This window comes from Notamacropus eugenii, chromosome 3 (genome assembly GCF_028372415.1).
Source record: "Notamacropus eugenii isolate mMacEug1 chromosome 3, mMacEug1.pri_v2, whole genome shotgun sequence".
Lineage (NCBI taxonomy): Eukaryota > Metazoa > Chordata > Mammalia > Diprotodontia > Macropodidae > Notamacropus > Notamacropus eugenii.
In genome coordinates, this window is record NC_092874.1 from 114,345,771 (window position 1) to 114,358,830 (window position 13,060).

The 13,060-nt window shown below is 42.0% G+C and overlaps 1 protein-coding gene across 3 annotated transcripts in view; it reads left to right on the plus strand.

Annotated features, from left to right (window-relative positions):
• CNOT4 (CCR4-NOT transcription complex subunit 4) overlaps positions 1-13,060 on the plus strand; it is a 293,416-nt gene that overhangs the window by 248,298 nt on the left and 32,058 nt on the right. For 2 of the 3 annotated variants that reach the window (XM_072652639.1, XM_072652638.1), the window contains exons 3-4: positions 8,665-8,820; positions 10,663-10,820. In XM_072652639.1, the coding sequence (XP_072508740.1) occupies positions 8,665-8,820; positions 10,663-10,820 (314 nt within the window). Of the gene's footprint in view, positions 1-8,664; positions 8,821-10,662; positions 10,821-13,060 lie in introns of those variants that run through there. The other variant, XR_011976833.1, reaches the window with a different exon arrangement.

Consider the following 13,060-nt stretch of genomic DNA (forward strand, 5'->3'; position numbering starts at 1 on the left):
AGGCCATGCATGGCCCTCTAGGTCTTCAAGTACAGTCCTTTGACTGAATCCAAATTTCACAGAACAAATGCCCCTAATAAAAGGACTTGTTCTGTAAAACTCTGACTCAGTCCAAAAGACCTAGAAGTTCACATGTGGTCTCAACTGAAGGTTCCCACCCCTGAATTCGGGCATTTGAGTGAATGAAGCTAGAAGGAGATAATCACTTCTCTGGATGTGATCAGTAATGAAAATGGAGAAATGGGATTGATTGTTTCCTTTTTTTAACAAAATAATTTTGATGGATGTTTTCTGTTTCTTACGTGACCATAGTATCCCATGTGTGGTACCCCCTTTACTTCTCCCTAACAGCCATCCCATAAAACAAATAGTGTTTTGCTTTGTTTTTAGAGAGGGAAAAGAAATCAAAAGCCCCCAAACATGAATAGTGTGTAGCATCTGTGGACCTCCCACTGCTACCAAGTTGTGGGTTGGGGGTGTCTTCTCATATCTCTTTATTTGAATCCCACTTGATCTTCATAATTTTGTTATATTTACTTTTGATTCGTTGGGGGGTCATTGTTCTTTCCATCTATGTCTTTTGGAAATCAAATTCTTCATTCTAGAATTTTCTAAACTCACATAGTTTATTGAGCATATTCTGTCTCTCATCTGGATACCATCAACATATCTTATGCTGACTTTCCCCTTGTATGCAGTTCATTGCTTGAATATTACAAAATACGACCAACCTCTCCCTGTTCCCAAAGTGAAGTACATCACAATTCAGTATGAAGAGGATCACAAATGACAGTCAGGGACTGGGTTGTCCTCTGGAGGAAATTTCTCAGATTTTCTTCAGCCTGATCTGATAAGGGGTCAATGTTCAGAACATTTTCATTCTTGGAGTAGAGGCAAATGGAAATTATGAGCTCTAAAAGGGAACTGGTGAATGTATAGATGTGACATCTACCACCTCTGCATCATAAAACACCATGCTACCTGCCTCATAATCCAAAAAGATCTGCCATTTGTATAGTTTTGCTCTTACGGGAATTCTCATCCTATGCGTGGTACAGACTACATACTTACTTTGTGTTAGACTCGAAAGTCAGTATCCAATAGAAGAAATTGGTGAAACCTCTCCAATTCTATCTACAGAGTTCTTACAAAACCAACATCCCAAGCAGAATTGTTTCCCACTGTTACCTCCCAATACTGTCTTCTAGTCACAAAACTCTGAGTTGCTAGAACAGCATCACATAGATCAGATCTCTCTACAAGACAATGTAATTTCTTCCATGACTCTCTTTCTCTTATTGTTTCCATGTATGTGGGTAACGTCATTTCAAGATGGCCAGTTTCACAATCCAGATGGATTTCCTCATGGAGTTTTTATCTTGGTTGTTTTTCTTTAATTCACGCTCCTCCTCAAGTGGGGCTGGAACAATTTGAAGGACCATGCTACTCTGCACAGTTGTTGATTGGGCAAGAGATGCTTCACAACAGAAGTTGTCTCAGAACATTTAAAACAAATTGCATCAATATGAAGGAGGAAATAATCTTTGAAGAAATTGTGACCACATTCTATAGATGTGGTGCATATGAAGAAATCTAGGCAGATAGATCATGTCACGTCTTCTGAAATACTTGAAGTAAGATATGAGGCCATCAGTCTTTCTGATGTCTCTGATCTGGGTCTTTTGGTGTGAGACTGTTTCCTTTGTCATGAGATGGCGTTTTCCAATACCTGTCACCTCCTATAAAACATCTTTAGGTGACTAAATGGAAGGGAGAATGATGCCAGGTGACCAAAGATCTGAAATTCTTGCAGAAGAGAGAACAGGGTCTCCAAGGACAGTTGGATAGTTATAATCAGCTGATAAGTTATCATGAGAAATCATGTGACATAATGGAAGGTATAGGCACTTACTGCATATGTGACCACAGTCAACTCCTAACCTCTTTAAGCTTCAGTTTCCTCTTCTGTAAAATGGGTTTGATGACACCTGTCTCAGAGGTGTGAACATCCAGTGAAATCATTTTTCTAAATAGTTTTGTTATTGAACTTTAAAGCACTGTAGAAAAAGCCATCCAATATTGTATTTATTGAATTTATTGAATATCACCTCAGCACCATGCTAAGACCCTAAATCACAAGAAATGTTTCCTGACAATATGAAGTTCAAAGTCTAGTTCAGGGCCCATCAGAGGGACAAACTGATATCCTGATCCCTATGAGGTAAAGAGTGGCCACTCTGTGTGCCTGGGCTAGCTGGAGTGGTCAGTACAGACTGCAAAAGCTTTTGTGGAGTTGAGAGTTGATCCGTAGAATGACCAGTTAAGCTGGCCCTTCCAGTTTCTTCTGTTCCAACTTCACATCTCTTCTAGGAGCTTAACTGTTCTTTTATCTCATGTCCTCACCCTTTAGTATCACTTTTCAAAACATTTCTTTCTGTGATGAATTCAGTACACATTAGCCTTACTCATGGTCTTAAATGGGGTCTTGATCTCAGTATGTGACTTAAAATATTAACCCTTCCAGAGAAGTCTGAATTTTTATGGAGTTTTAAAAGCATTTTTGTCTGTTTCTAAGGCTGCATGCTTTACATTGTGGAAAAGATCCAACAGCATGCTACAGTAAAAGATGTTGCAGCCAGCCCACCTGAATCCAAGTCCTGACCCTCTCTCTCACAAACTGTGTGATCATAGACAAGTTAGTTTGCCTCAGTTGCTCTTTTCTTATATGCAACATGATGGAGTTCAACCAGATTATGACCCCTTAATTCATATTTGCCTAGTGGCTTAAGGTTGGCAAAGCAGTTTTACATGTCTTCTCATTGGAACCCTATCTCCCACTTCCATACCTTTGCACAGACATTCACCTGTGCCTGGAATGCACTCCCTCCTAACCTCTCCTCTTAGTATCTTCCTTGAAGACTTTACTCAAACACCATCGTCCCCATGAAGCCTTTCTTGATCTGTCTGACTGCTAGTGCCTTCCCTCCCCAACTACCTTGTAAACTGCCCTGTCTTTACTTGTATGTACTCTCTTTATATTGATTCCCTACATACTTAAGTAGCACACACCACCCTAGCCTCCACTGCTTTCCCTGGGTTCTCTACTACGCTTAAGGGCATTGGGGGTGTTTAAGCTCTGCACAGACAGCTCCAGCCCCCACCAGTGTTGTGCCTTCAATTATAGGGGGTATTCCCCTTCACTCCAGTTCCACTTTGCCCCTGTGAAATGGATTAGATTTTTAAAAATTAACTTGCTTGTCTTTAATTTTCAACATTTACTTCTGTAAGATTTTGAGTTCTAAATTTCTCCCCCTCTCTCTGTTTCTCCCTCCCCAAGACAGCATACAATCTGATGTAGACTATACATATACAACATATTAAACATATTTCCACATTAGTCATGTCAAAGGGAAAAACCATAAGAAAGGAGAAACAAAAAAAGAGAGAAAATAGTCTGCTTCGATCTGCATTCAGACTCTACAGTTCTTTCTCTGGACATGGATATCCTTTTCCATCTTGAATCTTTTGGAATTGTCTTAGATTCTTGTATTGCTGAGAAAAGTTAAGTCTATTAAGGCTGGTGGTTGTGCGATGTAGCTGTTGTTTTGTACAATGTTCTCCTGGTTTTGCTCACCTCACTCAGCATCAGTTCATGTAAGTCTTCCCAGTTTTTTCTGAAGTTCACCTGCTCATCATTTCTTGTGGAACATAGTATTCCATTACAATGAATTAGGTTTGACAAAGAAATATTTACTTCAACGGTATAAAATAAACGTGGGAACAGCTTAGCTGAGTTTCTTTCTTTAGAGGACAGTTCCAGTTCGAAGTGCAAACTCCAGACGAGTTCCAGGCATCCTGGCTTGTCGGGTCGTCCTGGCCAGGTTATAGCTATCTGCAATGTTCCACCTGGAACCATGGCTCCAAGTCACCATGACTCCAACTCCTGTGGCCAGTGTGGATCACCACTGGCACTTGAAACTAGGAAGGACAAACAACATAGAGCAGAAGCAAACACTGCCAGGTCTATTTTTCAGAGCCTTTGTTAAAGAGAGGGAGCAGGTGAAGGAAAGTTCTTCTCTGTTTACCAGTTCAGTTCATGGAGTTTTCATTGTAGGCAAACTAGAATATTCATTCTCTGGACAGAGCAGATACAAGACTGGCAGAAAAGAAAAGAGCAGAATGACAGTAAATGGCCCAGCATTTTAAAAATAATTGATTAATTAATTTTAAACATTCATTTAAGTATTTGGGGGGAAGGGAGTGTTTCCAAATTCTCTCACTCTTTCCCACCTACTTCTAATCACTGAGAAAGCAAGCAGTATAATATTAATGATTTGTGTGAAATCATACAAAATATATTTCCATATTAGCCATGTTGCAAACAAAAAGTACAGTGAAACAACGTGCTTCGATCTGCACTCAGAGTTCATCAGTTCGGTACAGTGATTTCCTCGTTCTGCTTGCTTCACTTTGCATCAGTTCATAGGAGTCTTCCCAGATTTTTTGGAAATCATCCTGCTCATCATTTCTTATACCACAATAGTGGTCTGTCAAATCATGTACTAGAACTTGTTCTACCAGTGAATGGCTCAGTCCTAACAGCTTTACAAATGAAAGCAGCCAATCAGTGGAGGCTACCCCCACTCACATGGTACAAGATGAAACGGTTTCCATGTCAATCAATCAGAACGTGCTCCAAAGGTCCCTCAAGGGCACTTCCATGTTGGGTGAACTAGCCATGTCCATAGGTTACATTTACATACATACTTGTTGTCTGTCCTATTCAAACAGCCAATTCTTGGCGGATAGGAATTGTTTCATTCCTTGTAGTAATAACACCAGTACCTGGTAGCATTCCTAATAGATATTTGATATTTGAATGATCTTTACAAGAATGCCTTGAGGTAGGTGCTAGGCGGTGAAGTGGATGGAATGCTGGAGTTAGAGTCAGAAAAACTGGAGTTCAAATCAGGCATGAGATGTTTACTAGCTGTGTGACCCAGAGTAAATCATCTAATATTGGCCTGCCTCAGTCTCCTCATCTGTAAAATTGGCATAATATTAGCACCAATCTCCTGAGCTTGTCATCAAGATAAAATGAGATATTTGTAAAGCACTTTGAAAATCTTGAAGTGCTATATTAATGCTAACTATTATTATTTTTATTATTATATTATCATCCCCCCATTTTAAAGATGAAGGAATCTCATTTTTCTTACAATATTGCACAGGTATTAAGTGTCTGAGGTAGAATTCAAGGTCAGGTCAAACGGTCCGTTCAAGATTCCATGCTGTAGATCTCTGGCTTGAAAATTCTGTCATTTTCTGCCTTCCTAGGTAGAGATACTAAGAGTTGTACACTTTGCTTCACACGAACCTGTTTTGAGACACAAATGAAATCATGTATCTAAAAGTTGTTTGTACACCAGAAAAATCACTGAAAGAATGGAAGCTAATCAGACAGTTGGGACCATCAAGGAACCAATATTTTAGGAAGGGAGACATAACATATATGTAAATAACCATAATACAAGGTAGGGGGTGATAAGATAAGAACCACAAAGTTCTACAGGCTCTACAAGAAAGAGAGATTGCTTGTGGTTGGGCATAAGAGAGAAGGACAGAGATAATGAATACATACAATATGGACCTTAAAGAATGGGTAGGACTCTGACAGACAGACATGGAGTAGGGCAGGGAAGTGGGAAGGACACTTCAGTCAGAGGGAACAACATTAACAAAGACACAGAAGTACGAGAAAAAAAACAAACCCAGAACTGTATGATCTCCAAGTTAGAAGGGACCCCAGAGGTCATTTAGCTCAATCCTGGCTGGGGCCTGACCTTCCCCCCTACAATATCAGCAAATCTCATGAGGATAGAAAGGGTCTGTTCCTTATTAGAATGAGAGAGAGAGAGAGAGAGAGAGAGAGAGAGAGAGAGAGAGAGAGAGAGAGAGAGAGAGAGAGAGAGAGAGAGAGATGGAGAGAGACAGAGACAGAGAGACAGAGACAGAGACAGAGAGACAGACAGAGACAGACAGAGAGAGAGGGAGGGAGGGAATAGCAGGGCGCAGCCAGACATGTACCCTGGACTTGGGGAAAATAAGTTTTAAAGCAGTTCAGAGAAAAAGATAGGAAGGTTCTCCTGGTTGAAAATTCTAGGCCATTTATTGGACCTCAAGGGATGAGAAATTCTCAAGAATGAAACTATGAAAACATAAAAAGAGAAAGAATTCCGATGGAGAGGAAAAGGGGGAGGCAGTCAAAAGAGAATGATGTAGATGGACTGGGAATTCATTAATTTAGCAATGTCCAGAATTATTAAGAGATTAATGAGAGATCTACAGGATATTGAGAACAGTATGGTGCAGTAGTAGTAGTAGTAGTGGTAGTGGCAGTGGTAGTAGTAATAGCAGTAGTAGCAGCCATTGTCCTAATAATAGTAGTAATAAGAATTGTAATAAAAACTAGCATTCATATAGTACTTTAGAGTTTGTAAAATGTTCTATAGGTATTATCTCATCTTATCCTCACAGAAACCCTGGGAGGTAGGTGTTACTGTTCTTTATTTTACAGGTGAGGAAGACTGAGGCTAATTGACTTGTCCAGGTCTTCCTGCCTCCTTGCCAAGTCAGAATGGGGTAGAGGCTGACTGGGGTCTTACTGGGATGTAATGACAATTAGCCACAAAAGCCAGTGTTTAGGAGCAGGGATGAGCTGCCAGCTGAGCATGAAGTTCTGGGATCAAGGCAGGACCTAGAGTTGTCAGGATGATCTGGGGGTGCTGTGAAGGGGTCAGAGGATCCACAAGACTGAAAGCTGAGAAAAAGCATCATAGACTTAGGGAGCATGTGCATGAGGAAGATCATGGGACACCAGGGAGAGGGAGTCATCCAGCTGATAGTCACCCAGCCCCAGAAACCCTGCTAGGAGTGAATGAGCCAGGGACTGCGGTAGTTGGTGCTGTGAGTCTGCTGGAATTATGAGGTGGAGAGAAGGAAGGCAGGAATGGGAAGCTCACTAGAAGTGGGATAATCATTGCTTTGAACTAAGGTCTTCTAGTCTCTTCCCTGTTCTTTATACGACTATGATAAACTTGTATGTTTGATGATTGTGCTTATGGGAGAAGAAAAACTCTTTAGTGGAAAGCTCAAAATCAGTCCAATTCAGATGTTCCTGTGGCCTAAGCCATTGTTTTGTTGTTAACGAGAAGCTCCCAAGATTGAACTTGCACCAGAGTTGGGGTCCTGTGGTTTGGCTTACATGAAGCTAGGAGGTGCAATGGATAGCATGCTGGGCCTGCAGTCAGGAAGGCTCATCTTCCTGAGTTGAAATCTGGCCCCAGGCACTTACTAGCTGTGAGTGGGCAAGCCACTTAACCCTGTTTACTTCAGTTTTCTCATCTGTAAAAAGAGCAGGAGATGAAAATGGCAAACCACTCCAGCATCTCCGCCGAGAAAACCCCAGCTGGGGTCACAAAGAGTTGGATATAACTGAAGATGACTGAACAACGTCAGCAAAGCCCTAGCTTACATGTATTACTCCTTTTTATTTCTAGGTTTGATTTTGTTTTTTTTAATTAGCATGTTTAGAACATTTATGTGCTGTAATTAATTTCCTTGATAGTCTTTTAAATTTTATTTAATGCATTTAAAAACATCATTCTGAAAAAAAAAAGGTATGTAGGTCCCACCAAACTGCCAAAGGGGTCCAAAGATGGAGGAAAGGTTAAGAATCCTTGATTTAGAGTTAAGGAGTAGAGAACAGGTGATGATGTTTGGAGGTGTGGATTAAGAGGAGAGAGGAAGCTTGAGATACATGGTCTTCATTTTCTCTGTACAGTAGATCTTCTGCTGAAAGGCAGTGATCTGGGAGTGATACAGGGGGTCTAAAGAGAAGAGTAAATGTTTGGCATAGTCACAGAGAAGAGCTTGATAGAAACTCAATCAACAAGGAGTAGTGGAATTTCTCTGTATTAGTGAGAGCCCAGTAGAGATGAAACAACCTGAATTCATGGTGGAGCAGTTGACACGTTACATGTAGGGTCAGAATGCTACTACTCTCATTGATTTCATGTCTCATACTTGGGAGCAATGGGTATCTCAGCTTCTGAAGCCTCGCTCCCTGACCTAATATTCTCAAGCTACCTTGGGGTGTCCCATCAAGGCTTGTTCTTCCTGAATGATGCCCCATGCTTCCCCTAGTTGCTCAGAGTTTGTTAAATCATGCTTTGCTTTCTTCCCTTTCCCTTACCCTCAACAGCTTCCTAAATTCAAATCCTGCCTCAGACACTTACACTGTGTGACCCTGAGCCAGTCATTTAACTTCGTTGTGCTTCAGTTTCCTCATCGATAAAATGAGGGGTGATTTATGAGACAAAGGCCAGGGAACAAACATTAGGAGCATAATTCACAGTTATCTTTGGGAGATTTGTGCATGCTCCTACACGTTCGTTCTGTATGTATTCTGTATTCCCAACATTAGTTTCTGTTTAATTCTATGTTGCTTTGTGTACATCCTCTTATATTTCCTGGTGGCCCCACACCTGGTTCTCCCTGGGGGAAGATATTGCACCTGCAGGTTCTTTTGTATGTCTGATGATCTAGAACAGAGGTTCTGGACATGGCGGGTGTTCAATAAAGGGGGTGACTGTGTTCTTACAGAATGATGACCTGCCAAGTACCAGCAAGAAAGGCCAAGGCAAGAGGCAGAATGGACAAGCCCAGAATCACAGCCACAGCACAACAGACGTCACACAGCTTGCCTACAGCATAACAGACAACCCACCCTGGCACCTCTGCATCTTTCTGGGCATTCAGGTGAGAACATCAGGCCAGAAAAAACCCCAAAACCAACCCTGGAATTTAACATTGAAGAAACCCAATCCTCAACTGAAATGATTTTTTTTTTTGGACTTGTTTGACCATGCTAAAAACTAACCTCTCTGAGGATCTAAACACAGCTACAAACTCAGGCTTTGTCAACACTGGTCCAATGTATTGGAGTGTTCTTGAGTAATAAGCAAGGCCATCATTTCGTCTTGCTGTCACAGAAACAATGTCTAATCTCCATGTGTTTGCCCTTATTGACCAAGATGACAATGTAATTTTGAAAGCCATGGGAATGTGACTGAAGGTGTAGATGGGGTGTTGTGGTTGGCACAGTTGCTAGAGGGTTGGATCAGGAGTTGGCAAGACCCAAGTTTATATCCTATCTCAGACACTTCCTACCTCTCTGGCCCTAGCAAGTCACTTAACCTCTCAGTCTCAACCCACCAAGCAATCTATCCACAAACATTTATTTAGTTCTCACCATGTGATGGGCACTGTGCCCCTCTTTCCTCATCTATAAAAAGGTACTTGCCACTCAGCACTCTAAGATTCAAACAAGATAACATGGAAAGCACTTTCCTAACCTTGAGGTGCTAAAGATGGTGATGGTGATGGCGGTGAGGGTTAAACTGAGCACAAAGTGTCCTGGCAATGGAGAACAGAAGAAGCGGTCACCATACCTGAGTCTGTTTTCTGGAATGGTCCAATTTCTATGCAGTGCTTGTGAGGCTAGGACTGGGGATTAAATGCCCAAATAGCTTTGCCCAGAGGGAAAAAAGAGATGGCACAGAGTGCTCCCTGAACCCTGGCTGAGCAGCAAGTCAGCAAATGTTAGCTGAAGATCTTTAGGCAAGTGAGATTTCTCAATGGAATTCATTGCCATCACTAGGAAAACAATTTCAAGTGTATGTTTCTGTGACATGACCTTCAGAATCTTCTTCTTTTTTTTTGTATATGAAGGAAGGAAGGGAAGAGACAAGCATTATGAAGCCCCTACAGTGCCAGACATTATACTACTATATCATTTTTATCTTGATTTTCACAATAATTCTGGGAGGCCACTTCTATTATCCCCATTTTAGAGTTGAAGAAATTGGGGCAAACTGAGGTAAAGTGACTTGCCTACAGTCTCATAGCTAGTAAGTATCTGAGGCTGGATTTGAACTGAGGTGTTCTGGACTGCAAGCCCAACTCTCTCTACTTCTCTACCCAGCTAGAGCTCTGAGGTGAGGAAATCCCCAAAGAGGAAAAAAGTCCCTCAGCTTTCATTCCCAACAGACAAGTTCCCATCCCCTCCTACCCTTGCCTCACCCCACATTGTAATTCATTCATTAGTTCTTCCCCAGTACCAATGCTGGGAAATACGGGCAGATCCCAGCTAGGAACAGGAAAAGTTCCCAGCAGGCAGTGGTCAGCCTCTGGAAATGTGGTGATGGGAAAAAACCAGGTGAATGTCTAGGTTTGAGCCATCCCTGACTTGATCTGTCTGTGTTGTTCAGTCATGTCTACCTCCACATGACCCCATGGGTCACATTGCCCATGGAGTTTTCATAGCAAAGAATGGTTTGCCATTTCCTTCTCCAGTGGATTAAGGGAATTAGAGGTGAATTGTGACTTGCCCAGGGACACAGAGCTAATAAATATCTGAGACTGAATTTGAATTTGTGTCTTCCTGACTCCAGGCCCAGAGCTCTACCCACTGAGCCACCTAGCTGCCTCTTGTTCTATCCTCCCCACTCACTAACCCTTGGTTCTGACAGTACCTATGACATCCACAGGGCAGGGGGCAGCACTAGATTCTTCATGCCATTCTCTTCTCTTTTTCTGCAGCATTATCTCACAGCCCTGGGTGGGCTTGTGGCTGTGCCTCTCATCCTGTCCAAGGACCTGTGCCTGCAGCATGACCCCTTGACCCAGAGCTACCTCATCAGCACCATCTTCTTTGTCTCTGGCATCTGCACTCTCCTTCAGGTCCTTTTAGGCGTCAGGTAGGCTAATGCTTCCCTGTAAGTGGGCACAGGTCCTGTCTTCACCCCAGGAAGGCTTGGGCCCTCAGAAACACAGTGAAATGAGTTCTTCCTCCTAAAGCCCTCTGCAAGACTGTGAGGTGGAATATTACCTCCTTGAAGGCAGGGACTGTCTCACTTTTCATATTTGTATCTTTAGTACTTAGCACACAGTAAGTACTTAATAAATGGTTGTTGATTGATTTAGTGCCTTTCCATAATCTCCATGTTCCTCCTGTGCTGATGGCTTCTTTCCAAGCTTCTCAGAGCTTTATCAGAACCCATTCCCAGAGCCAGAAAAAGGCAAAATGCCACTTAGAGTCATCTTCCTCTTATACATGTCCCCATGCCCAGTGAGAATTGCTTACCCTTACCCATACTCTCCTTTGGGGATAAGACCTGGGAGCAAAGTCATCTGATAGAACTCAGAGAAGCAGTATTCATCAATAGATGAACCGGCATTTTATTAAGTATCTACTATTTACTGGTGATAGAAATATACAGAATCAAACAATCCTTAGACCCAGTCTCCTCTCATACCTATCATCCTTGCTTGTGCCCATCCTGCAATAGAGTCTGGAGGTGCTAAAGTAACTAAATCATGACTCTAGACCAAAACTAATACCTTTGGACACCTTCTCCCCAGCCCCAAATAGACTACATTGACAACCCAGAGGGAGAAGGCAAAAGGGAAAGGAGGCTGTATCCTCTAGCTTCTCTTTCTCCTTAGCAGTCATTCTGTCTTCAATCTTCAATTCAGGCTCTTCTCTGACTATATCCCTCTGGGATACTCCCCCAGCTATACCTCCAGGATAAGTTACATCCCTGGAAGTTGGCTGCTTACTTCCTGGTTATTATTACCAGGTTTTAGTGTATGGATCCCATATTACTAAAACCATCACCCACAAGCCCCCACTAGTGTGCTTACCTTTAATAGTCAGTGAACAGCAATAGAAGACATCCTTCCCATCCACACCCCTGTCTCCCAAACCTAGGGCACTTTCTTCTACAAATACAGGTAGAATCAGTGGGAAAAACAGGTATATGTGTAGAGCATATGGGTAATAAGGAACTGATGGGACTAAGGCAGCTCCACTCTTGATACAGTAGGAGTATGCATAATTTCCACTTGCCCTTTTGTCCGTTGTGTACAACATCTGCACCAGGTAGATTGCTCCACTGCCAGTCTGGGCTTTTTCCTCAGTAGGAAGCTGTAAATCTCCATCATCTCTAACTTCAGACTAGTTGCAATCCTCAGTTAGGATACTGCTATGTGCTTTTGGAAAGAGTAGGGACCCTTGCCCTAAGACTGGGGCAAACTTCTTAGTACTGCCCTATTTGGAGTTTACTGTCTCCAAGGCAGTAGGAAGAGAGCAAGGTCATCCTGACAACCTTATGCTCTGAAGTTTAACTTTTCCTTTTAGTAATTCTTCCCAAGACAAGCCTGGATGGTCCCTTAGTAAGAGAACTCACTCTAAAGTATGGTGACTACTCCATACATTTCCCAGATCTTTACCTCTGCAGGCCACAACTAGACAATTGTCGTTTGCCTAATCACCAAGCAGCTTTGAAACTCACGATTCCCCAATTTTTAAAATTTTTAAGTTTTTCTTTTTGGTATATGCAAGTGAGCAGAGTGGAGTTGAGAGGGGAGAAGAGAAGGTTCAGAGGCAATCTGGGGTCAATTTCATTGATTACTCAGCCACTTTCATGGTCTTCTATAAAGATGAGCTGCTCAAAAGCATATAGCCTTTATAAGTTGCAAATGAGCCTGCTCAAAGTTTTATATTATTTACTAGGTGAACAGTCATCCACTCAAATAAAAAAAGGTCACTCTCCTATCAACAAACATTTATTAAGGACCAACTATATACCCAGCGTTATGCTCTGTAAAAATATGAACCAGTTCCTTTCTTCAAGAAACTTATATTTCGTTGGGGAGGGGGGTAGGGGAAGGAACACAATAATTTGGTATTGCGCTTTTTTTGGGGGGAGGCACTGGAGCTGAGTTCAAGTACTGGCTTTACCACTCACTTCCTGTATAATCTATGGTAAGTCAATCTCCCTCAGTATGCCTCAGTTTCCTTATTTGTTAAATAAGGGAGTTGGACCAGATGACATCTAAGGACCCTTCCAATTTGAAGATTAAATACATAGGTTTAAAAGGTACAAGTTATTTTGGGAATGGAGAGAACATCAACAAAGCACTTAGTTCCATATCT